Raw genomic sequence first — 23860 nt, 5'->3', positions numbered from 1 at the left:
TGCTGGTAATAGCAGCAGGGGGAGGAGCAGGGACCTGGAGGCAGGAAGTTCTGTAGTTCTGTGCCATCAGCAGAGGAAAGAGAGGACCCCAAAGGCTGGCCCCAAGGTGAGGGACAGGCCTTTGTCCTTACAGTGTCCCGAGAAGATGCAGAAGGGCTCCTCCTTATGGAGGAGGAGGGTCACTCGGACCTCATCAGCTTCCAGCCTACGGACAGTGACATCCCTAGCTTCCTGGAGGACTGCAACAGAGTATGGTGGCAGGATCTGTCCTGTGTGCTCCTGTAGTGGCCCCACAGCTGGTCCATGGGAGGGTGGGAGGAGGGTCAGGGGAGCAAAGGGGAAGGACCTTGCCCCCATCCTGAGGCCATTGGCATCTCTGTTTTCTCCAGGCCAAGCTGCCCCGGGGCATCCACCAGGTGCGGCCCCACCTGCAGAACATTGACAATGTACCCCTGCTGGTGCCCCTCTTCACCGACTGTACCCCTGAGAGTGAGTGTTACAGTGGGCTGCAGAGGGCTTCAGAGGAGTGCAGGCTTCCTGAGCAGGGTGTGGAAGAGTCTAGGCTGGGATCAGCTAGGGACTCTCAGTGGCTGGTGCCTTGAGTGTGCTCACTCTAGGTCAGAAGGGACAATGTCCATGTCATCCCTACATTGTGGTGGAGTTGTTCCATTTATCATTGCCTCTTGTTCTGTCTCATGGGTCCCTGCCCAACACCCACACCAAGCTCTTCTGCCTGACTCTGTGCCCTCTTGACCTGTCCCCTCAGCCATGTGTGAGATGATAAAGATCATGCAGGAGTATGGGGAGGTGACCTGCTGCCTGGGCAGCTCTGCCAACCTGCGGAACAGCTGCCTATTCCTCCAGAGCGATGTCAGGTCAGAGGGGACCTAGAGCCTGTGAGCCAGCCTCTACCCCCTAGATCCTGCTGGGTCTGCATGGGGCTGGGGGCAGACTGATCTTGCCTTGGCTGGACCAAGGCTCTAGGTGTGATGGGAGAAGAGGGATGGGGTGCTCAGTCCTGTGGCAGATGGGGTCTCCACGGAGTATAGCTGATGAGTGTACTTTCCCTTACCCTGAACAGCATTGCCTTGGATCCCCTGTACCCATCCCGTTGCTCCTGGGAGACCTTTGGCTATGCTACCAGCACCAGCATGGCCCAGTCTTCGGATGGCCTGTCTCCCCTGCAGCTGTCGGGGCAACTCAACAGCCTGCCCTGCTCCCTGACCTTTCGCCAAGAGGAGACCATAAGCATCATCCGGCTCATTGAGCAGGTGGGGGCCCAGCCAGGGCAAGGCAAGGGCCACAGGGCCTGTGAGAGGAGCCTGGTGTGGAGGTAGCTGCCCAGGTACTGTCTGGTCCCCCAGCCACTCCCCTAAGTGAAGCTGTCCTGGGAAGTTTAATCTCTTCTGCTGTGACCTCAAGGGAGTGTTGGGGACATCTGGTTCCCTGCTGAAGTTTACAAACTACAGGCCTGAGGGAAGCCAGGCAGGCCCAGGCCATAATCTGTCCCTCTCTGTCCCTAGGCTCGGCATGCCACCTATGGCATCCGTAAGTGCTTCCTTTTCCTGCTGCAGTGCCAATTGACCCTCGTGGTCATCCAGGTGAGCTGGGGCCAGCACAGGCATTGCTCCTCCTGCCTGCTCCTTCACTAAAGGCCATTTGAGAATCTGAGGCTGGCTAGGGGAATAGTACTACCAAGGGGCCCCCAGAGCCTCCCTGAACCCCCTGGGATTTTCAAGGTGACCCCATTGGCAGAATAGTGTTCTTCAGCCCCAGCTCTTCTTTGAGCAGGATGTGAGCATCTGTCTGGGCACAGGGCAAGGTGCCGTGGGGCTCCTTGGGCCTTACTATTTGCCACAATCTAACTGTGGTTCTGGGCTTCTTTTCTGGCCTAGTTTCTTTCTTGCCTAGTCCAGCTGCCACCACTCTTGAGCACCACCGACATCCTGTGGCTGTCTTGCTTTTGCTATCCTCTGCTCAGGTAAGAGGGCACAAACCTCCGTGCCCAGGCAGGGGAGGTCAAGATATCCCTGTTCATCCCAAGGTCCCAGGTTCTGCTCAGGGTTCACCTCCTCTGGTCCAGGAGGCATTGAGGGATCTTCCTTTCCTTGGTTGTATTCCATCCTCCCACTAGTCCTGATCTAACTTCCAAAGCTCACTGAAAGTTCTACTATGAGAATTAGGGGACAGAGGATCACAGTCACCACCCCTTGACCTGATCTCTGCTTTTCAGTATCTCTCTGCTGGGGAAACCCCCCCATAGCTCCATCATGTCTATGGCAACAGGGAAAAACCTTCAGTCCATTCCTAAGAAGGTAAGCAAAGGGGACCCTGTGAGAATGGGCCTGTCATGGAGAAATTGGAGTGTATAGAGAGGGGTCTGGGGCAGAGGAAAGGGCCTAAGCTGGAAGAGATCTCTGGACAGATCAGGAAGGGGGATTCTGTCAGAACTGGAAAGCCAGCACTTGGTTCCTAGTCTTCCCCTAGAACAGCAGTTCTCTAAAGGGCCGTGGCATTAGAAAGGTTGAGAACCACTGCCCTAGAACAAAGAGGAGGTGGTGGAGGCTGAGTGCAGTGGCTTACCCCTGTACTCCCAGTATTCTGGAAGGCCAGAAGTGGGGGATCCCCTGAGCTTAGGAGTTCAAGACTAGCCTGAGCAAGAGCAAGACCCTGTCTCTACTAAAAATAGAAAAATTAGCCAGGAGTTGTGGTGGGCACCTTTAGTCTTGGCTACTTGGGAAGCTGAGTCAGGTTGCTTGAACCCAGGAGTTTGAGGTTGCTGTGAGCTAGGCTGACAGCAGAGTGAGACTTTGTCTCAAATAAAAAAAAAAAATAAAGAGGAGATGGTGAGGACAGAGTTAGAAAGATCCTCACTCCCTACCTGACTCCAGCCTGACTATTTACTAAGAACCTGTTGAATGCATGAAAAAGCCGGGGATGGTGACTAGGCTCCCTTCTCCTGCAGACCCAGCACTATTTCCTGCTCTGCTTCTTGCTGAAGTTCAGCCTCACCATCAGCTCCTGCCTCATCTGCTTTGGCTTTACACTGCAGAGCTTCTGCAACAGCTCCCGAACCAGCAACCTCACCAGCTGCTCCTCCATCATGCTGCGCAGGTGGGGCCTGTGACCAGGGATCCCCCTTCCTCTCCCCAACCCACTTCCCTGTGGCCCCAGAGGGGCTGAACCTACACCTTGCTTTGGCAGTGATGATGAAAGGGCTCCAGCCTGGTTTGGGGACTTTGCCAATGGCCTCCTGTTGGCTCAAAAGCTCACTGCTGCCCTGATTGTCCTGCACACTGGTAAGGGGTGCTGAAAGCTGATGATGGTAGGGGGGACCCCATGGGCAGGGGAAGCCATGGACCAGTGATACTTATATCCCCATCACCCATTTTCCCCAGTCTTCATTTCCATCACCCACGTGCATCGCACCAAGCCCCTGTGGAGAAAGAGCCCCTTGACCAACCTCTGGTGGGCCATGACGGTGCCTGTGGTGTGAGTATCACTCAGTGGGGGTCAGGGTATGGGGCTGGGAGAGGGGTGAACGCAGGGCTAGGATAGCAGGGTGTGATGGGGGCCAGAGGTTTGACTGTGCCCTCTTTGAGCTACTGTGGTAGTGAGGGAAGCAGGGAAAGACAACTTGGGGTTCACTTGGGCTGCCACCTCCTCCTACAGGCTACTGGGTCAGGTGGTTCAGACAGCTGTGGACCTGCAGCTGTGGACACACAGGGACAGTCGCATCCACTTTGGCCTGGAAGATGTGCCTCTGGTGACCTGGCTCCTGGGATGCCTGTCCCTGGTCCTTGTGGTGGTCACTAATGAGATTGTAAAGCTGCACGAGATTCGGTGAGTTGCCAGCAGGGCGCCTCCCACTGTGCTCAGTGTGTTTTGAAACCTGCCACCCCTTGTTGGCATTCCCCTGCTGCTCTGGTGTCCTGCCCTGGCCCCTGGCCTAAGGGTCTTTGCCAACCTGTACTTTAATCTCTTGCCCCATCAGGGTCCGTGTCCGCTACCAGAAGCGACAGAAGCTGCAGTTTGAAACCAAGCTGGGCATGAACTCTCCCTTCTGAGCCACTGGCCACAGTGACCATAGTTACCCTGGTCCCTGAGGCTAAAGCTAGACCTGTTTCTGAGTCTGGACAGTTGGTATCATGAATGTTTCTGGGTTTGCTCTTGGGCCCCATGGCACTGGAAGCCCAGCCCGGTGTCAGACGCACTGTCTTCCTGACTGCCGGCTCACTGTGGTGGAACTGAGCAGGGCCTCCACCAGCCCTGGCTCTCCCCTGGGCCTCACCAGGGGGCACTCGAATGTATGACCTCAGGCGCTTAAGTAGAGGGGCCATCAACCCTCTTACTTGTGGGCTGTCCCCTTCAGGGTCCCCTAACACAGTGTGCCCTCTCTTCTTGGATCTATGGACATGGCCTTAAACCAAACCTCTTTTGGAGGCAAGACAGCAGAGGCCATGGGAGATGTGAACTCAAGGCCAGTGGCTGTGGGCAGGGGTGGTGGTGCCATCTCCTGGAGGCAGGGGCGTGGAGGTGGCTCCCTCCCTGCCTCTGGTGGCATCTCATACCTGTACCTGAAGATGGGGCAGGGCTCCCCCACTCATCCTGGAGCCTCTCCCTGTTCCTGGCTCAAGCTGGCATGAGTCAGTCTTGAGTAATCTGGCCCAGGTCTCCTCAGCCCCTGCCCCAGTTCTATGAGAAGTTTCTACTGGTGAATATTTTCTATTGGAAATGAGCCTTTGAGGAGTGACTATAGACTGATTTGTATTAAAACTTGTAAATGGCTTAAGAAAAACCTGTGGCTGGTTCATGAGCCAGCCACTAAGGGGTCTACCCACTTGAGGCTGCAGCTGACAAGGGGAGCACTTGAGGTGAGGAGAGGAGGGCCCAGGCCTTCATCCTTCCACCATGTGGGTGGATGCCCCTTCAGTTTGGCTTAGGTGAGACCCCCCCCCGCCCGCCCCCCCCCCCCCCCCCCCCCCCCCCCCCCCCCCCCCCCCCCCCCCCCCCCCCCCCCCCCCCCCCCCCCCCCCCCCCCCCCCCCCCCCCAGGTTGTTGTTACTGATGCAAACACAGGCGAGTCATGCGGAATGACACTTTCATTGGTGTTAGTTGGAGGAAGAGGTTAATGGTTACAGAGCTGGTGCCTGTGCCAACCAGGTCAGGCTTCTAGCCCTGAGGTGGGCAGTGGGCACTCCTGCTGTGGTCTGAAGCCCCTCCCCCACTGTGCCCTTTCAGGCAGTTAATAGATAGAATAAATTCCATTTAAAATATATGCATTTCTCTCTGCTTAGAAAATAACATTTACAATTGAAAAAGTTTGGACTTTTGGGATCTGTTAATCCCACTGCTGCCTCTGCCTTACAGCAAGGGAAGGCAGGAGCAGGAGCTGGTCTAGGTACATGCAGAGCGCATGCCCCTGGCACCTATTTATAGGTCCTATGTACACCTGCAGAGAGCAGGCCCAGTCGGACATTGCCTCCTCTGGCCTCTTAGCCCAGGACAGCACAGTGGGTAGTGAGAGGCATTCCCTTGGCACAGGAACTTGATACACAGGTTGGAGCACAGGGAAACCACCCCAGAAGCCCTGTCAGCCCTTCCTCCTCCCTGAGGAAAAAGCCCTTACCAGGGTCCCTATCTAGGAGGCAGGACTGTAGGTCAGATCTCACACTGGGAGGGGGGGGCTTTGCTGAGGTGCAGCAGAGTCCCCTCAGCCCCTGGTACAGGGGCTGCCCCACAAAAGTTGTGCTGACAGCCACTGTCTTGGAGCAACAGGAAGGGGCACTGCTAGGGAGGGGCGCTCCAGCCTGACCAGCTGCCTGCCTGTCCCTAGGTGGCAGGGGCTGCTTCTGTTCTAGAGCAAGGGCAGTGGGTACTGCCAAAGGGCTGCAGGTACGTCCAGCTTAGTCCAGCATGGCGTCCAGCTGGTCGGCCAGGGCATCGAACATGGTGCTGATGTCATCCAGGATGTGCTTGGTGCAGGTGCTGGGAGTGCTGCAGTAGGGGAAAAATCCAGTCAAATCAGCCTGGGGCCTGTACCACACTGGTCCAGGGGAGGGAAGCTGTCACCAAGCCCCTGTGCTAGTGCCAAACAATTTGTACACCTTCTCTTGCTTTCACCCCCCCCACCCCGAGTTACTGTCCCTTCGTTACAGATGAGCTCACATGCCTCTAAATGGCAGTTACCAGGATCCAGGATTTCCTGAAGGTCAAAATTGGGTGACTTATGCACCTGGGGTCCTCTCTTCCCATCAGTGGCCTCCCCAGCCCAAGGCTGTGCCTACAGTGTTTCCTCCAACATCCCCAGGAGCCTTGCCGGTTGCTCCTTCCATCCTGCTCCCCCACCCCTCTGCCCCAGCTCCCTACCCATCTCGCTCCTCAGCGCTGATGCTCTTCTCTGCGGCTCTCAGTGCAGCTGCCAGGGATGAGCTCGTCTGCTCCAGTCTCTGCTGGGCCCGGCCTGGGCCCACAGCCCCAGTGCTCTCAGGTCTTGGAGGAGGCACTGGGCGGGGGCCAAGCCGGGGAGCCAATTTAGGGCCAGAAAATGCCAGCTGGGTGCAGGCCACAGACACAGGCTTGGGGGCTGTTCCTGCAGAGACAAAAAGGTCAGCTTGGGACTCTGTTGGGCTGGACCTAACCCTGCAAACGATATCCTCTCCCTGCAGGCCTTGGCCCTCACCTGTGCCAGGCACCTTGATGAGGGCAGCAGGAGCAGCTGGGGGCTCCATCTCCCCATTCTGATGATTTCCTGCTGAGTTTTCCAGACCTGGCCCAGGGCAAGGGGCTGCCAGGGGCACAGGGGGTTGCACTGTGGGGCTGGGAGGATGGGGGCCCACAACTCCTTGAGGGGCAAGGCTGCTGGGCTTATTCTGGGGAGGGCTGGGAGAAGCAGAAGAGGACTCACTGGGAGTCTGGGAGGCCAAGGAGGCAGAGAGGCCAGGTGTGGCACTAGCCACTCCAAAGGCCAGCAGTGCCGTCTGCAGTGGCTCTCTCTCCCGGCACTTGGGCCTGCGCTTGACAGTGTCTGACTCTGTGAGGTTGAAATGAAGGCCAGGGGGCATGGATGACTCCCGGGGTGGGGGCCCAGCTGGTTTTGGCCGCTGTTTGATGGTCAGGTTCCCCTCCTCTGCAAACGGCAGCCCTTCCCCTGAGCTTCCCCGAGATGGGGGCGTCCCCTCAGGGCATGGCTCCTCATCTTCCTCTGTGTCTGACACAGGGCCAGCGGGGGCAGGTGGGGCAGGGGACTGGGAGGGGCCAGTTGGTTCACTCAGTGTTCGCCTCCGGGGCCCTGTGGCCCCCTCCTTGGGTCCTGGGCTCCCATCAAGTGGAGATGGCTCTGGGGTGGGTCCAGAGACAGAGCTGAGGCGCTTAGGGGGTGGGGGTGGGGGGCCTTTGCGTCGGGCCCGAAGGGCAAAGGACTGGCTGCGGGGAGCCCCTCGAGTTGGGGTTGGGCTGGGACTGGTCCGGGGTAGGGCACTGCGTCCTGGTCTCCGGGTAAGGGTAGCGTAATTGCCCAAGGTGCTGCAAACTGGCCCTTCAGCCTCTCCCTCAGCTTCCCCTTCAGTGGGACCTGATCGGCTCAGGCTGTGGGACCGGCGTTTGGGCCGAGGCGGGTCCGGAGGGGTGACAGGGGGGCCAGCCAAGTAGGAGAAGGCCCGGGGTGCACCAGGAGGTGGCCCTGGGGCCAGGCTGGAGGGTGAGCCCTGGGGGTACATAAAAACATAAGGGGTGGGTCCTTGGCCTGGAAGTGGGGAACAAAGCTTGGGGGGCCGTTCTGTGCCCTCTGGAAGGTTTCTCTCTTGTGGGGTGCTGGGGTCTCCACCACTGGGCTGGGGAGCAGGCTGTTCCTGTGAGTGACCAGACCCCCGTGAGCGTGCCCCAATGCTTTCCTGGCTGGGGGAGCGGGCAGGGGGCAGCGAGAGTGGCTCAGGGCCACCGCCTGCCATGGCTGCTTGCAGCTCTGGGCTCAGCTCACTGCCCTGAAAAGTGAGGAGTCGTGGGCCAGCCGCAGCTGGAGCCTCCCCATTCTCCAGCCCCTCAATGGCCATCAGCTCTGGACCCCTGGCCAGCCGGCTCCCGCCTTCGCCTAGGGCCTCCCCCTGTAGCAAGCCACGCCGAAGCTCTGCCAGCCGCTTGACCCCCAGCATGAGCTTCTTCTGATGCCCTGAGAGGTGGATGGAAGCAGCAAGGTTAGGTGGGCCTGGGAAGCATCACACCAGTCACCACTTGATTCTAGTCTCTCTTCTTTTGGAGAACCCCAAAGACACGTGACACCCAACCAGAAGGCCTCCAAGCAGCCTCACCGAGTTTGTTGACACCAATCTCCTGCAGCTCCTCCCAGGTGAGGTCGGCTACTAGCTCCATGGAGTCATAGCCGCTGCTCACCAGCTGTTTGTGATACTGCGGCAGCCCCAGCGCACACAACCACTCCAGCAAGTCCGCCTGGAAGAGAGCCAGGGTGAGAATTGGCTTCCTGCCAGCCTCTGCCCCCAGGCCAGAAAGGAAAAGGCACCACACAGCTGCAGCTGAGGGCTAGAGCCCATGCCCAACACCCGCTACCCACTCACTGGGATGTAGCTGGGCAGCCACTCGGCGATGCTGAGCTGAGCGATCTCCGAGGCAATCTTCTTTCTGTGCCCAGGCTTGGTCACCCCAATGGCTGTCAGGTCCTGCCACACAGAGTCTGGCCATCAGGCCTCTCCTCTCCTCCTGTTGGGCATTCCCCTCCCCCCCTCCCCCGCCCCGTGTGGCACCTACCTCTGGTGTCATGCGACTGATGGTTGGCACATCATAGCCAGCCTGCAGAAAGTGGGTAGTATAGCCCTCCAGCTGGAACTCGCTCAGCCAGTTATGAATGGCCTGAGCATCCTGGGGGGAGGGAAGGAGGCAGGATCAGAAGGAGCCGAGCCAAAGCCCCTGCCTCCCCCAGGGACTTAAGTCCACACCAAGGCCCTCTTGTCTTCCCTGAGGCCCACAGTGCACTCCCCGAGGAGGTCACACCTTTCCCTCCAGCAGCTGTTCCGGTCTCACATCCTGGGTGAAGATCTGCTCCCCAGAGCGGTAGTTGGCCAGAGGGCAGTGGCTCAGGTTATCTTCAAGGAGGGAGAGAAAAAGAATCAGAAGTGGCAAGAGGAAGGGGTGCCAAGCCCTTGGCCTCCCCACTTGCACCTCTCCTGTCCAGCCCAGGTCCCAGTTACCCTTCCTACCTGCCAGGGATGGCGGCTGCAGTCCTGAGAGTGCCTGGTCTTCTCCAGCTGAGGGCAGTGGCTAGAAAAAGGGAAGGACGCAACTCAGAATTTAGGGAACTGGCACTGTGGGGGTGAGCCCTGCCCTGAACAATGCCCCCCCACTTCCTACCTGGGCATTCTCAATCAGGAGGCCAGTGCTGTGGCCGTTGGTGCCCTCAGAGCTCTGCCCGCTGCCGGCGCTACGGATGCTGCCCACACTGCCCTCGCTGCCCACGCTATTCCTGTCACCTGCTACAGGGGGCAGAAGCAAAGGGGTCAGAGTCCCAAGTGGCACTGCCAACAGCTGACTGGCAGCTTACCCAAGCCTGACACCCACACCAGAACCCAGTGCTGCCCTCTGGGAGGATGTACCTGGGCTGTCTGGGCTGAGGCCCATCCGAGGGAGCTGGCCATAGGTAAGAGGGTGCAGGGGGTCTTCGGCAGGAGGCTGCAGTGTCCGGGAGAAGCCTGGACGCAGTGGGGTGGGCACAGCGGGGAGGCGGGGCATGGGGATGCCCACTCGCTTGCTGACCACCTCAACGATGCCTGGGGGAAAGTAGCCCACACGGTCCGTGCCCCTTTGGCTCTCATGGATGTGGCCCTTCCAGCGGCCATCAGGATGTTGCTCAAGCACCTGTAGCAGGTAGGGGAGGGGATGGTTACTCCCAGCACCAAGCAAGTAGCAAGCGGCTGTCTTTGAAGCCATAGTCCAGCAGCCCTGAGGCAGCTCTCCAGTGACACCAAGGAGCTGGTCTCTGATGCCCAACCAGCTCAAGTTCTGCCCCTGCTGCCAGTCCCCAGCAGTCCCTAGCATGACTCCAGGGCACATAAACACAGGACCCGGCGGCAGCCTGTTGTCAAATCCCAGCTCTACTATTTGCCAGCCATGTGACCTTGGGCAAGTCAGTTTGATTTCTGTAATTTCAGTTTAATTTCTCAATATTGTTATCTCTTATCTTTAAAAAAGAAATGGCAACCTAACTTCTCTGGATTTGGAAAGAATTAAATCAGAGTGCATACAACAACCCTAGCCCAGAGTCTGGTAACAGAGCAATAGGTATCCAAATAAGTAACAATAATGGTTTGTACTGGCAAAGGAAAGCCTACGTGGGGTCCCTCACCGTGATGACATCCCCTGCCCGGACATTGAGAGCAGTGGGATCATGGAGGTTCCAGAAATCCTTGAGCGCTCGCACCTTCAGGATCCCTGAGGCCTCTAAGAGAAGGGTGGGCAGGTGTCATCTAAGGGTCCTCTACCCAAACCTCTCCCAGAGACGTCTGCTCCCCTCCACATCCTGGTACCTACTAAAGTGGCTCAGGGCCCCTGGGTGGGATATCCTTCCCTGTACTCACCCCGTAGTAGCTGCTTGATTTCCCGGCTGGCCTGGGAGGTGGTGAACTGATTGACGATGTCCAGTGCTGTCTGGTTGTATGTGTTCCGGATGTTCACATCCACACCTCCCTGGGTGTACAGTGTCGCCTAAGCATGTGCTAAGCACTTGGCCTATCATTTCTCCACTACCCAGGAAGGTGGGTATTATTATCATTTCCCAATTTAAAAAATAAGAAAATGAAAGCCCAAGGATGAGCTCCAGGTCCTTCAGCTAATTAAAGGCAAATTTGGAGTTGGAACCAGGCTGGTCTGCTCCTAAGCCACCTGGCCTTGGCACCATCCCAAAGGAAGTCAGGCCCCTTCTCTGAACACCCATACAAAACCGTATGAGTGGTGGAGTCCTCCCTCCTCTACCTCCCCAGCTGGTTTGAGCACACAGCAGAGGCTCTGTGTACACCTGTGAGGTGATAAGGTGCTCATACCCACCTCCAGGAGCAGCCGCACCACCTCAGTCTTGCCATACAGTGCGGCCTCATGGAGAGCCGTGCCTGTCTTGGTCTGGCGGTTGATCTCAATCCCAGCTCTCAAGAGCTGCCTGTGGTAGGAGATGGGGTCATGGGGGCTGGAGGCAGGATGGGAAGCCACCTTCTGGGAGTTAGGGGGTTGGAGGACCGAGAGCAAGGGCAGCAGGAGAAGGCACCAAGGGGCACCGATGCTCCCCCAGAAGGGGTTGAGGAAGTAGGGAAACTCCGGAAGTACCTGATGACTTCTCTGTGGCCATTCTTGGCAGCCAAGTGCAGGGGTGTGGTGTAGTTAGGGTCACAAGGGTCCTTGGCCTCACCCTCCAGCAGTGCCACACATAAGTGGCTATTCAGTAGCAGCTGGGCCACCTGCAGTATCCAGCACCCATTAGAGCTACCCCCTGAGACTCCACAGATGTCCAGGACCCAGCACCCTGAGGGCTGTAGGCCTCACCTTGAGCCGCCCAAATTCACAGGCCAGGTCCAGAGGCGTCTTCTTGGCCTTGTTAACCAGGCATGGGTTGGACTGATGCTGGAGGAGCATTTCTGACTGGGGTGGGGGGAGCTAAGTGAGGGCCTGGCCTGGCTGGCACCCACCCCTAGTCCCCAGGGGCAGGCTCACGTACCACCTCATAGTGTCCATACTGTGCAGCCAGGTGCAGAGGAATCTGCCCATCCATCGACGCTGCATTGACAGCTGCAGAGGCCCGCAGCAATAATCGCACAGGCTCCAGCCGGCCCTGCCAGGCTGCGTAGTGCAGTGGGCGCATGCCTGGAGGAGGAAGGGCTTTCTGAAGGAGGTCCTGGGATAGCAGTGAAGGGGGGATAAGCAGAGCACAAAGCCACTGTAGCTGGGAGTGCAGATAGCCCAAGGGGCTGTGACTCCAGCCTCGCCTGGGTGTGGTCAGGAAAAGGCCTGCTGTACAGGGCTGAAGCCAGGGTCCCTCTGTGCCCACCGCAAATGATCTGGTGACCAGGACAGCGATGTAACCTGTCTGAGCCTTCACCTCTGCTTCTAAATAATGGGACATCAGTACTCCCCCTGTCCTAGAAGACTGTGAATATTAAAGAGGGAAAAGCAACGTGCCAAGCCCAGAGAAGCTGCACAGACATCTGGCTGCACCGCTACCTCCTAACAGGAGTGAGCTCTGATCATAAGGTCTGGGCAGGGTCTCTACCTGCCCAGGCAGCGGCTTACTGAAGTCTCACCATTGCTGTCCTTGATGTCAACGGTGGCCTGAGCCTCTAGCAGCAAAGCTATGAGTTCTAGGCTTCCCCCCAAGGCAGCATGATGGAGAGCAGAGAATCTGGTATGGAGAACACAAAGTAGGGGGTTATCAGTGAGCAGTCCCCTACCCCCAAACCCTGGTCTTCCACACCCAAACCCATCCTGGGGGCTGGCAGGGATGGGTTACTTGCCCCCCTCCCCACCGCTGCCAACCCTGCCGTGGGAGCGCAGCAGCCGGGCCACAGCATGAAAGGGCTCAGTGTCTAGGCTGAGAGGCCTGTTTGTCTGGCCTCCCCCCCAGCCAGCCCAGGGGAGGGGAATGTGGGAGCAGGAGCCTGAGGGCTTCTACCCTCCAGGGAGAAAAGGGGCCCAGCAGGAATCTGACCCAAGTAGGCTTTACTCAGGGTTACTCCATAGGCAGGAGGATGGGCAGGACCCCCTTCAGCTGGCCCTACCCAGGTACGACCCAGAGCTCTCTGCAAATATACTTCAGGGCCAAGTCTGAGAGAAGGGGCTCTGGGCCTCAGGCCATTTCCCTTTCGTCCTTCCCAGGGCTCTACTCACCCATCGGAGTCCTGGTAATTGACGTTGAGCCTCTTTGTGGAGCCCAGGAGCTCTGGAGGTCAGGGCAGGAGGTAACAGGCACATCAGGTGACCTCTCCTCACCCAGTATTCCCTCCCCTCACCTCTCAAAGCCTGCTGACCTCTTGGTGTGCAGGAAAACACCTGCCCCATGGCCTTTAACCGGTCCTGTCCCTGTGGCTCCCTACCCTGGCCCAGTGGCCTGTCAGCTTGAGCAGGAAGCTGCTGCAGCAGTAGCCTGGCTTCCTAGCCCTGCTTGTTTATAGAGCCACAGGGGGCAGGACGGGGTATTGGCATGATGTACCCTCAATGGACAGGCCCACGGAGCGCATGGTTAGCATTCCTGCCTGACTGTGCCAGGGAGCAAGTCACATTGTCCTACTGGGACCAGGGAGGTAAAGAGAGAGGAAGGGGCACTAGGTATTCAAGAGGAGGACTTATGCCGGCCGAAGAGCCACAGTGCCAGCCCTGAGGCATCCCTGAGTGGAGTATGGTGGGGAAGGTGGCATCAGAAAGACTTATACCTCATCCCGGCTCTGCTAGGTGCCAGCTGTGTGGCCTTGGGTGAGTCATTTAACTTTTCAAGGTTAGTAATCCTAGCACTCTGGGAGGCTGAGGTGGGTGGATTGCCTGAGCTCATGATTCGAGACCAGCCTGAGCAAAAGCAAGACTCTTGTCTCTAAAATTTAAATAGCCATTGTTGTGGGCACCTGTAGTCCCTGCTACTCAGGAGGCTGAGACAAGAGAAGGGCTTGAACCCAAGAGTTTGAAGTTGCTGTGAGCTATGACACCATGGCACTCTATCAAGGGCGACAAAGTGAGACTATCTCAAAAAAACAAACAAAAAATTAATTTTTCAGGCTTAACGTCCTCATCTGTAAAATGGGTTGATGACAGAACCTGCCCATAGCAGCTATGAGTATAGTCCTCAACCTTGTCAGCATGCAAAGATGGGAGCTGTCCTATCTAGCCCTCCTTATGTGCTGGCCAGTACTATCATGGTGTTATCCTTCTGGCAAAAGCTGGTGCATTCCCCTCACTGTCCCCCTGGATCTCTGGATCTCAGTGGGTTCTTGGCCTGCCTGGGGAATAACTGCTGACTGCACCCATAGGCTGTTGGCTGAGCTGTCCATGCTTTTGGCAGGAGTTTTCTGCTGACTGGTGACACCCCTGTTGGGCAGGGTTTATGCAGGTAAGCTCCCTGCATGAGCTAGGGCACTGGTGGGGTGGTCCTTGAAGCCATGGGGAGGGAAAGAGAAGGCCTGTCACAGCGGTCCCTGCTTCCCGCTGGAACCCACCCCTGCTGGGAAGGAGGCGGCCAGGCTCAACTCAGGCTAGGCACAGTGCCAAGCATGCTGGTCCAGGCCTGCCCCCCGGCTCTGGTGGGCCCCTGAATATCCCGGTAGCCTGGGCAAGACAGGGCCTCATTCCAGTAGGGAGGGACCAAACCCACAATGGGGAGCATGTGATAGGGAGGAGAGGACAGCTACACTTAGAGTTGAACTGAAGGACGCTACACCTAAAAGGCAAATACAGAGCTAAGGAGGGACAGATCAGCTGATGGTGTTGAAGCCACTGGGAAGAAACATAAAACTCCCAGTTTCTCTCTAGCCTCCTTGGGAAGTCCTTGTCACACAGAACCATTTGGGGCAGTTGAAAGAACAGGGGCCCTAGAAGCAGGGTTCAGATGTTCACTCTGCCTTTCTGGCTGTGTGACCTTGGCCAGTCATGGTACCTCTCTTAAGCTTGAAAGATAAGGTCAGCAGGGGTGAAGACTCAGAAAATCCTTCATCCTGCCCACCTTTCCACCAGCCTGGACAGTTTGGGACGGGGCAGCTGGTGGTGGGATGCAGCCCCTCTAGGGAAGCACAGGAACAGGCACAGGCCTGGGCGGCTCCGTTATTTCCAGAACAATGGCCGGAAAGGCGGTAGGGGAGAAGTTCAGAGTGACTGGGCTGGGGACCTTGGCAGAAGGGTGGAGGGTCCTGGTTCCTGGTGGTAGTTCCAGGAACTTCCGCTAAGGAACAACTTCTTCCTGGGCCTGCTTCTAGGGGTGGAAGAGTTGCTCTTGATTCAGGTTCTCAAGCAGAGGATGTGAGCTCAGCCAGTCCCACAGCCCACTCTACTTCCTCCAGCCAAAGAAGGAGACTGCTTGGGAAAGGGAGTGGAGGAGAGAGAGGGGTCAGGGAAATGATACCCCTTTCTCTTACCACCTGCTCCCCAAAAAGGACCTGGGAGGGAACAGGGAATACCATCAGACCCCAAATGGAGTAGGTTGTGGGGGCACCTGTCTCCCTTGTGCTCTCTCTCTGGATAGTCATAAACTCCAGCTACCACCCTCAGAAGGAAAAAGGGGAGTCCTGACACCTGCCTTCTGCCAGTTTCCTTTACCTCTCTGTGGTATGGAGGAGTTCCCAGCCCTGCTTCTGCACAGAATCACCGGGAGAATTTTCTATTTTGCAAGAGTCCTAGGCCCTCTATGATGAGTCTAATTTGAGGGGAATCCAGGGAATCTGAATTTTTAGAATAACTCCTAGGTGAGTACAGCAGTGAGCACCTGCAGTCCCAATTTCTTGCAAAGCTGAAGTGGGAGGATCACTTGAGCCTAGGAGTTCAAGACCAGCCTGGGCATCACAGCAAGACCATGTCTTTTTTTTTTTTTTTTTTTTGAGACAGAGCCTCAAGCTGTCCCCCTGGGTAGAGTGCCATGGCTTCGCTGCTCACAGCAACCTCCAACTCCTGGGCTCAAGTGAGTCTCCTGTCTCAGCCTCCCAAGGAGCTGGGAGTACAGGTGCCCGCCACAATGCCCAGCTATTTTTTGGTTGCAGCCATTATTGTTGTTTGGCGGGCCCAGGCTGGATTCGAACCCGCCACCTTAGGTGTATGTGGCTGGCGCCTTAGCCGCTTGAGCCACAGGCACCGAACCAAGACGGTGTCTCTTAAAAAAAAAAAATCCCTGGTAATTTGGGCAGTAATTTGGGTAATCCCTAGGTAATTTGGGGAGCAGCCAAGTGTGCAGCACAAGGCAGAGCTTTGCCTCTGATCTGCCACACAATGGCCATGTGACCTTTGGCAAGTTACTAACCCTCTCTGATCATCACTTTCCGTATCTATAGAACAGATAGAGAAATACCTATCTAATAGGGAAGTGAGGAGATAGTATTCCATAAACTGTAAGGTTTGCAAATGCTACCTTATGATCTTTTTTTTTTAAAATTGAGACAGAGTCTCATTTTGTTACCCTCGGTAGAATGCCACCATAGCTCACGGCAACCTCAAACTCTTGGGTTCAAGTGATTCTCTTACCTCAGCCTCTCGAGTAGCTGGAACTTAGGTGCCCACCACAATGCCCAGCTACTTTGTTTGTTTAGCAGGCCTCGGCTGGGTTTAAACCACCAGCACCAGAGCATGTGGCTGGTACCCTAACCATTGAGCTATGGGCACCCGGCCCACCTTGTGATCTTTTGTTACAAGCTTCTCCAGCTCCTCAGAGGACTAGAAGGAGAGGCATAGTGCCAAGCCCTAGTCACGCTGTGTGCACTTGTACAGGGTAAATTTTCCCCTTTGTGACTGAGGGAAGGGACTTCTTCTCCCATAGACATTTCCCATTGCACAATGAGCCCAGGAGTCCACCTATGAGGTTTCCAACACTAGCCTTCAGGTCCATGCTGCCTGCCCTCCTGAGTGCCTCACTTTGAAGCCCAAGGGCTGAGAGGCCAGCAGCAGCCTGACCAAGGCCCCACTGGGCAGGGTGCCAAAAACAACACCAAGATGGGGGAGTGGGAGTGGCTCCTACTCCCCTGGGACCTTCTCAGTACCTTTCCTGGTGTCCATTTCCCCAGGACACAGAGGCCATCCCCTACAGTTCCATGTCTCCGTGTCCTGGGTCTCCCACCTTGGTGACAAAAATCCTTCCAGCATGCCACACCCCTAGGTGCAGGTGGGGAAAAAAAAAGGTCTTCCCCCTGGGGGGCTCCTTCCTATGAACAGGGCCAAAGTGTGTCTTGGGCTAGAGCTCTAGCACTCCAGAGAAGACTGTCCTTTCATCCACGGAATTCCTCCTCCAGCCTCAGTCTGATGGCAGGAACCACTTCCCTGCCCTGCTGGTCTGGGATCTCAAGGAAATAAGATAACCCAGAGATCTATTCTTGGGGATCTCACCACAGAGGGACCTGAGAGATGGTGCTCAAGTATAGCCACCTAGCAGGGAGCCTCCACAGCCCTGTTAGGACTATAGCCCATAGGCTGTGTGGAAACCTCCAGAAAATTAGCCACATACCCCCATGGAACACAGATCAGTCAGGGAAATGGGGTTTCAGCAAGTAGATAGTGTGCACTTTTCTTAAAAGCAGACCCGTTGGGCAGCGCCTGTGGCTCAAAGGAGTAGGGCGCCAGCCCCATATGCCGGAAGTGGCGGGTTCAAACCCAGCCCCTGCCAAAAACTGCCAAAAAAAAAAAAAGAAGCAAATCTGTTTTTTACAAGGTATCTTACTGACAACTTGTTAGGTTAAGATGTAAATGCAGGCTCGGTGCCTGTGGCTCAAGCGGCTAAGGCGCCAGCCACATACACCTAAGGTGGTGGGTTTGAATCCCCAGCCCCGGCCCGCCAAACAACGATGGCTGCAACCAAAAAATGGCCAGGCGCTGTGGCGGGTGCCTGTAGTCCCAGCTACTTGGGAGGCTGAGGCAGGAGACTCACTTGAGCCCAGGAGTTGGAGGTTGCTGTGAGTGTGATGCCATGGCACTCTACCCAGGGGGATAGCTTGAGGCTCCGTCTCAAAAAAAAAAAAAAAAAAAAAAAGATGTAAATGCAGAAAATACTGTGATTGAAGTACGTGTGTACGCTGCTGGGGGTGAGGATGGCGGTCTATCTATTTGGTCTTTCCACCCATTGGCAGAAACCCTATGGCTACATAGAACACACATGCAAAGACACCTGCCTCAAGGGAAGTCCACGAGAGCAGGAATTGTGGTCTATTTTGTTCATTGCTATGGAACAGTGCTTAGAATAGCCTGACACAAAATAGGCACTCAGTAAAAATGTGAATGAATGTACTTAAACCCTCCCACTCAGCAGGCAAGGAAACTGCAGCCCAGAGAGGTTAAGTAACTTGCCTAAGGACACACAGTAAGGGGACCCAACCACTTTCTTTCTGGCTCTCACACAGGGGCACTTATTGTCCAGACCAAGACAGACTTCCCTCCTTAAGTATGCAAATCACAATGACTCCCCCCACCCCCCAGGCCTCTGTGGCCTGAGCACTCAGAGGAAGAGCCTCCGCTGAAGGTCACCCCACCAAGTACTCACTTGTTTTTGCAGCCTTGACCTTAGCCACCAGTTTTTGCACACCAGTTACATCTCCATTCTTGACAGCGAGTATCAGGTCCTGTTCACGACCCATCCTGGCCTCTGGGCCAGGCTCTGGGTTGAGTCCAGGGCAGACACAGGCAAACTGGTCCAAGCTGAGGCGTCAGGGTGCCATGCCTCAGCTCCTGGTGCTAGGAGAGCACGTCTGGTGTCCCAGGCAATGGGGTCCTTGTCAGGTGCTCATGGATATTCCTCAAGATGCTCCCTGAGCAGCTACCACAAGCAGGAAAGCCAGTCTCTCAGTGGGCGGAGGCTTCGTGGAAATCTGGGCAGATCAGCTTGCAGCTTCTGACAGCTCCAGGATAGGCTGGGACTGGGCACGCCAATCTTCCCAGCTTGGCTGGGGAGCACGAATGCCCACCCAGAGAGCAGCCAGCATTCCTTTGGGCCTCAGGCAGCCATGGTAGACAGGTCTCAATGGTCTGGAAAAGGTGCAGTGCCTCTGTTGAAGGATGGGCCACAGTCTGCAAGGGTCCCAGAAGCAGGATGCACAGGATGAGCAGGACAGAACTTCAAGGGAGGCCCCAAGTCACCCTGGCTGACCCTGCAGTCAACGGAGGGGCTGAGCCACTCAAAGGGGGAAGCGGTCAGGCAGAGAGGAGTATGTGGAGAGGGTAGGTGGCATTCCGGGAGGGGGAGGCTGAGTCACCAGGGCCTGGGGGCACCTGGCAGCACCTCCACCTTGGGCAGGAGGGGCCCTGGCAGCACGACACACTAGGGCAGGCCAGGCCAGCAGCCTGTTCTCCACAGCCCCAGGCTTCAACACCCACAGACAACTGGAGAGCCAGGAGGTGGGGCCTCGGAGGGCGAGGCACGGGCTGGCGGGCAGGGGTCACTCCCTGTCAAAGGCACCTGCCCCCACAGACTTCCTATCCCGGCTTTACTAGCAGGATGCCCTAGCTCTAGGGCTTTTCATGATTGAGGGCACGGAGTGGGGAGCTTATAGCTCCCCATTTCCGCGGCAGTCTGCTTGCTGGAGAGGGACAGTTTACAACACCTGTTCCTGACCCATCCTCACCCCTTGAGTGGGGTGGAGGAGCAGCTGGGCAAAGAACAGAGAAAAGAGCTGGAGCACTGCTGACAAAAAGGGTTCCCAGGGCCCCCAACCCCGAACCTGAAGCCCAGACAGACCCTCCACTTCACTGCAGAGAAGCTTACGTCAGTTTCTCAGTGGCTGCGAATTTGTTGCCAGAGTCCTGTGGCATGAGACCCATACAGGCCTGGGGCCCTGGCTGGGAACCCCTCACTCCCAAAACGTCCCAACCTCAACCCACAGAGCACTCCCCCTTATGGCCTGCGGCCGACACCAGGGAGGGAGCCCCTCGCAGGGCCTGGGGTCGGACTGACTCCCCCGCCCCCCGGAATGCCCCTACAGCGCCGCGCACCCCCATCACAGCCCAGCCCAGCCCAGGCCGACCCGTGAACAAAGCGGCAAGAGGAACCGGGAAGGCTAAAGCGTCGGAGGTATAGATGCAGAGGAAGGAAAAAGGGGGCGCGAGGAGGACGGAGGGAGCTGAGCGATGGAGGCGCCTGCCGATCCCGCAAGAAAAGTTAGTTTGTGCCGGCCCTCAAGGGTGCTGACCCCCAGTTCAGGCCCCGCAGTCTCACCTCTCTCGGCCGCCCCGCCGGGGGTCCGGCTGGCCGTGCTCGGTCCCTGGCACTCAGGACTGAGACTCTCACGGCCCCCCACCCCCTCTCTCCTTCTCCTTTCCCAAGGCCGGCTCGGCGCCTCCCGCAGGAAATCCCGCCCCTCCCCCGTCCCTCCCGCCGGATCGGGAGAGGAGGGACTGTCCGGACCGCGCAGTCGGGCTGTCAGTCAACGCCAGAGGCTCCGCCCCCACGCGCCAGGCTCCGCCCCATTCGCCGTCCAGACTTCGGGGGCACCCGCTGGATCTGCGCATGCGCCCAGGTGAAACCGCGGGCGAGGGGTTAAGAGTTTACCCTATGTGTCCAGGTTGGGGAGCTAAAACGACCTGGGGTTGTGGAGTCCAGACCCAAAGGCGAGATACCCTGGATGTAACTGGGTGGGAGCGAAGACGTGATGTGAAGGAATTTGGCAATCAAGATCCGGGGCCCCCACTCAGATAACCCCCTTCCTCTTTGCCCTTCGTTATTCCCGGGACTCTAGCCGCGACCTCCGCCGGAGGCCAGAGTGGAGAACCCAGAGCCGCTGGCCGGAGCAATGGTACCACCTAGCGGACAGAGTCGGAGCAGCTCGCGGTAGCGGCGAAGGGGACCCCAGCCTCGAGGAGGTGCTATCGGAGGGCTGAGGTGACGCTTCAGCACCGTTGTAGGCCGGACAGCGCCTCCCATCGCCGGCCCTCTAAACGGGTCCTCGGAGTCACTCCGAAGGAACCTGACCAAAGACCCTGAAGGAACTCCGAATATCCTGGGACCACTCTTAACAGCCCCCGGGCGGCCTTAAGTTTGCAAAGCTGGAATTTGAGAACCCTCTGCTTTCCTTTCTCTGAGCCCCTCTTCTCTCCTTGCCCAGCCCTGATGGTGGAACTAAGCAGGGGACGGTCACACATTTGACACAGACGTTCAAGTTTTAGAGAGGAGTCCAAGTAAGGACTGGGGGCAGGAGAGGAAGCTCTGCATATGGAGAAATCTGCAAATTAGCTCCCAGGTCTCCAGAATCGAGGCACACGTAGGTAGCGGTGCTAGGACCCAGGACAGCTAGGAGGGCAGAGAGCCAGTGGGTGGGTCGGGAAACCGCAGGACCCCGGGACAGATCCGCTGGCACTAGGGCCGCGCGGAATCTGAAGGTGGGCGGTGCTTGGGTGGCGCACGCGCAGCCGCACTCCGCGACCAGATGGAACCCGAACCCCAGCCGCCGGTACTGGAGCTTCCCGCCGGGCGCGTGCTCAGGTGTGGCGCGGCCCCGGGGCAGCGTGGGCTGGGAGAGCCGGGTAGAGGGATGCGGATCCAGGATCGGGCAGGGTGGCACCGATGCGCCTTGCTGACCCTGTTTCCCCCTCTCCCATAGCGCCCGGGAGCTCCTCGCTGCCCGCTCGCGGCCCCAGAAGCTGCCTCATCGCTCGCATGGCGCCAAGGACTTCCTCCCCGACGGCTCGGCAGCCCAGGCTGAGCGGCTGCGCCAGAGCCGCGAAGAGCTCTGGCAGCTGCTGGCTGAGGAGCGCGTGGAGCGCCTGTGAGAGGGGCGGTCCCGGGGTTGGGGGCGGGTCCGGGCGGGCTGGACGGACCGTCTGAGACTGACGCCTTCCCACTCCTCGCCAGGGGCAGCTTGGTGGCGGCTGAGTGGAGGCCAGAAGAGGGTTTCGTGGAGTTGAAGTCTCCTGCGGTGAGCGGCGGGGCTCAGAGATAGGGAACCTGCTTTCTCTGCACGCCTATCTCCTTTGTGACTCTTGCTCTGGATCCTACGCAGGGTAAATTCTGGCAGACCATGGGCTTCTCAGAGCAGGGCCGGCAGCGGCTTTACCCCGAAGAGGCCTTGTATCTGCTGGAGTGTGTGAGTGGGGCCCCAAGAGGGTGGGCAAAGGGTTGGGACCAAGGAACGGAAAGAACACGTTTTTATTGTAGAAAAAGTATTCATAAGTGCGTTTTCAGAGAATTTACAACTGGACTTTTAGAGCAGTAGACAATACCCTGCAGGGAGCAGGGATTCCAGTGCAAATTAGTGATGCTGCCTCACTTTTTTGGTTGGTCATATTCTTGCCTGGATGCTAGGAGGTGGAGGGTTGAGATGTCAGAGCTGGAAGTGTCCCTATTTGATTGTTGCACTGCATCGAGGGTTCACAAGCTGAGTTGCTGGCCCCACTTTCAGGGCTCTCTACAGCTCTTCTACCAAGACCTGCCACTGTCTATCCAGGAAGCCTACCAGCTGTTGCTGACCGAGGACACAGTGACTTTCCTGCAATATCAGGTATCTGCTCCCACCCACCCACCAGAAGAGGCTCCCATCCACTGACTAAATGAATATTGATGGCTACCTGTCAGGTGCCAGGCACAGTGTCATGTGCTGGGGCAACAAGAGAGATCAGGGCTATGCTGTTAATATGCTTCCATTGTGTTGGTGGCATTTGGATAATAAGTAAGATAATGAACTATTGACTTCACAGAGGACCAAGTGCTAAGCAGAGGGTAAGGTGGGGGAGGAGTAGTGGTAGAGATTGGGCTGTTGGTTCAGGTGAAAGACACTAGGTGGTTAGCCAAGGTAAGGGATAGGTGAGGTTGCTGTGAGTGAAAAGAAATGGATGAATCACAGACATATTTTGGAGAAAGAATGGGTAGGACTTTGCCAGTGGATTGGGTGTCAAGGTTAAAGACAGAGAAGAATCAGTGTGTGAGCCAGTGGGCGAACAGTGGTATCAGTTTGGTTTTCTGTTTGTTTGTTTTGAGCCAGAGCTTCAAGCTGTCACCCTGGGTAGAGTGCCTTGGCATCACAGCTCACAGCAACCTCCAACTCTGGGGCTTAAGTGATTCTCTTGCTTCAACCTCCGAAGTAGCCATTTTTTGGTTGTAGCTGTCATTGTTGTTTGGCAGGCCTGGGCTGGATTCAAACCCACCAGTTCTGGTATATGTGGCTGGTGCCTTAGCTGCTTGAGCTATAGACTCCAAGCCAAATATAATTTTGATTGGGGAGACTGGACAGGCAGAGTTGGGAAAATGGGACTAGTCAAAAGAACTACAAAAGTTAATTTTGAGGTGCTTGTAGGACATCCAAGTGAGGATGGTAAGCAGACAATGGGATACCTAAGTCTGGAGTGTAAGGACAGGTGAAGGCTAATAAATGTAGGTGTCGTGAGCACATGGATGGTATTTATGCCATGGGGATTGTAGGAGTGCTGCCAGAGTGGAGGACTGGGCCTGTCCAACCTGAACAGTTCAGGGGGAACATAAAGGCCAGAAAAAAACTAGGCATAGTGGCACATGCTTGTTGTTCCAGCTACTCAGAGTACTGAGGCAGGAGAATCACTTGAGCCCAGGAGTTTGAGACTACAGTGATCTGTGATTAAGCCATTGCTTTCCAACTTGGGCAACAGAGGGAGACCCCCCATCTCTAAAAAATAATAATAAATGTCGGGCAGTGCCTATGGCTCAAAGGAGTAGGGCGCCGGCTCCATTTGCTGGAGGTGGTGGGTTCAAACCCAGCCCTGGCCAAAAACTGCAAAAAGAAAAAAAAAATAATAATAAACAAGGACCATGAACAGACTGAGGTGTGTCTAGTGATGCAGGAGAGAAACCAAAGTGGCACCATGGAAGCCAAGAGAAGGTTGTTCAAGGAAGACATGGTCACCTGTATTGAAGGCTGCTGAAAGATCAAGCAAGGTGGGGGACACCCCTTGATATGTCCCTCTTATGCGGATACAGGGACATACAGATAAATTTGTGTGCTTCTTTACCAAAGACTCTTCCTGCCTGTGTCTGTGAGGATGGGGACATGTCCACCACCCTCACCACCTTCTGCCATATTTTTTTCCAAATTGTGGTCAAGAGATTCATTCTCGGCTCGGCGCCTGTGGCTCAAGTGGCTAAGGCACCAGCCACATACACCTAAGGTGGCGGGTTCGAATCCAGCCAGGACCCGCCAAACAACAATGACGGCTGCAACCAAAAAATAGCCGGGTGTTGTGG

The 23860-nt window shown here is 56.7% G+C and overlaps 3 protein-coding genes across 7 annotated transcripts in view; 2 read left to right on the top strand and 1 right to left on the bottom strand.

The window, feature by feature from the left end:
- TMEM94 (transmembrane protein 94) overlaps nucleotides 1–4952 on the top strand; it is a 37927-nt gene extending 32975 nt beyond the window's left edge. For all 5 annotated transcript variants that reach the window (XM_023511069.1, XM_023511068.1, XM_023511067.1 and 2 more), the window contains 12 exons: nucleotides 134–249; nucleotides 390–489; nucleotides 767–875; nucleotides 1082–1271; nucleotides 1524–1601; nucleotides 1896–1981; nucleotides 2234–2315; nucleotides 2966–3114; nucleotides 3205–3299; nucleotides 3399–3492; nucleotides 3673–3843; nucleotides 3995–4952. In XM_023511069.1, coding sequence (XP_023366837.1) covers nucleotides 134–249; nucleotides 390–489; nucleotides 767–875; nucleotides 1082–1271; nucleotides 1524–1601; nucleotides 1896–1981; nucleotides 2234–2315; nucleotides 2966–3114; nucleotides 3205–3299; nucleotides 3399–3492; nucleotides 3673–3843; nucleotides 3995–4067 — 1343 coding nt within the window. In that variant the 3' untranslated portion in view covers nucleotides 4068–4952. The remainder of the gene's footprint in view (nucleotides 1–133; nucleotides 250–389; nucleotides 490–766; nucleotides 876–1081; nucleotides 1272–1523; nucleotides 1602–1895; nucleotides 1982–2233; nucleotides 2316–2965; nucleotides 3115–3204; nucleotides 3300–3398; nucleotides 3493–3672; nucleotides 3844–3994) is intronic.
- Nucleotides 4953–5084: 132 nt separating this feature from the next.
- On the bottom strand, nucleotides 5085–20054 carry CASKIN2 (CASK interacting protein 2). The gene is made up of 20 exons (XM_023511071.1): nucleotides 19871–20054; nucleotides 18203–18684; nucleotides 12877–12928; nucleotides 12294–12391; nucleotides 11711–11856; nucleotides 11539–11634; nucleotides 11323–11453; nucleotides 11050–11158; nucleotides 10584–10692; nucleotides 10352–10446; nucleotides 9603–9864; nucleotides 9361–9482; nucleotides 9210–9270; nucleotides 9004–9095; nucleotides 8761–8871; nucleotides 8571–8672; nucleotides 8307–8445; nucleotides 6683–8167; nucleotides 6370–6592; nucleotides 5085–5997 (listed from the first exon to the last, which is right to left on the bottom strand). The coding sequence occupies exons 2-20, from the start codon at nucleotides 18294–18296 to the stop codon at nucleotides 5907–5909; spliced, it is 3618 nt and encodes a 1205-aa protein (XP_023366839.1). The 5' UTR covers nucleotides 18297–18684; nucleotides 19871–20054; the 3' UTR covers nucleotides 5085–5906.
- Nucleotides 20055–21050: 996 nt separating this feature from the next.
- The window catches only part of TSEN54 (tRNA splicing endonuclease subunit 54), a 10336-nt gene continuing 7526 nt past the window's right edge, over nucleotides 21051–23860 (top strand). The window contains exons 1-6 of the mRNA XM_023511198.1: nucleotides 21051–21133; nucleotides 21252–21416; nucleotides 21503–21566; nucleotides 21651–21734; nucleotides 22050–22178; nucleotides 23597–23652. Of these exons, the coding sequence (XP_023366966.1) occupies nucleotides 21078–21133; nucleotides 21252–21416; nucleotides 21503–21566; nucleotides 21651–21734; nucleotides 22050–22178; nucleotides 23597–23652 (554 nt within the window). The 5' untranslated portion in view covers nucleotides 21051–21077. The remainder of the gene's footprint in view (nucleotides 21134–21251; nucleotides 21417–21502; nucleotides 21567–21650; nucleotides 21735–22049; nucleotides 22179–23596; nucleotides 23653–23860) is intronic.

Source organism: Otolemur garnettii, unplaced genomic scaffold (assembly GCF_000181295.1).
Source record: "Otolemur garnettii isolate 467f Iridium unplaced genomic scaffold, OtoGar3 scaffold00018, whole genome shotgun sequence".
Classification (NCBI taxonomy): domain Eukaryota; kingdom Metazoa; phylum Chordata; class Mammalia; order Primates; family Galagidae; genus Otolemur; species Otolemur garnettii.
The sequence above is the reverse complement of the archived record's forward strand: the minus strand, read 5'-3'. Positions and strand labels throughout refer to the sequence as shown.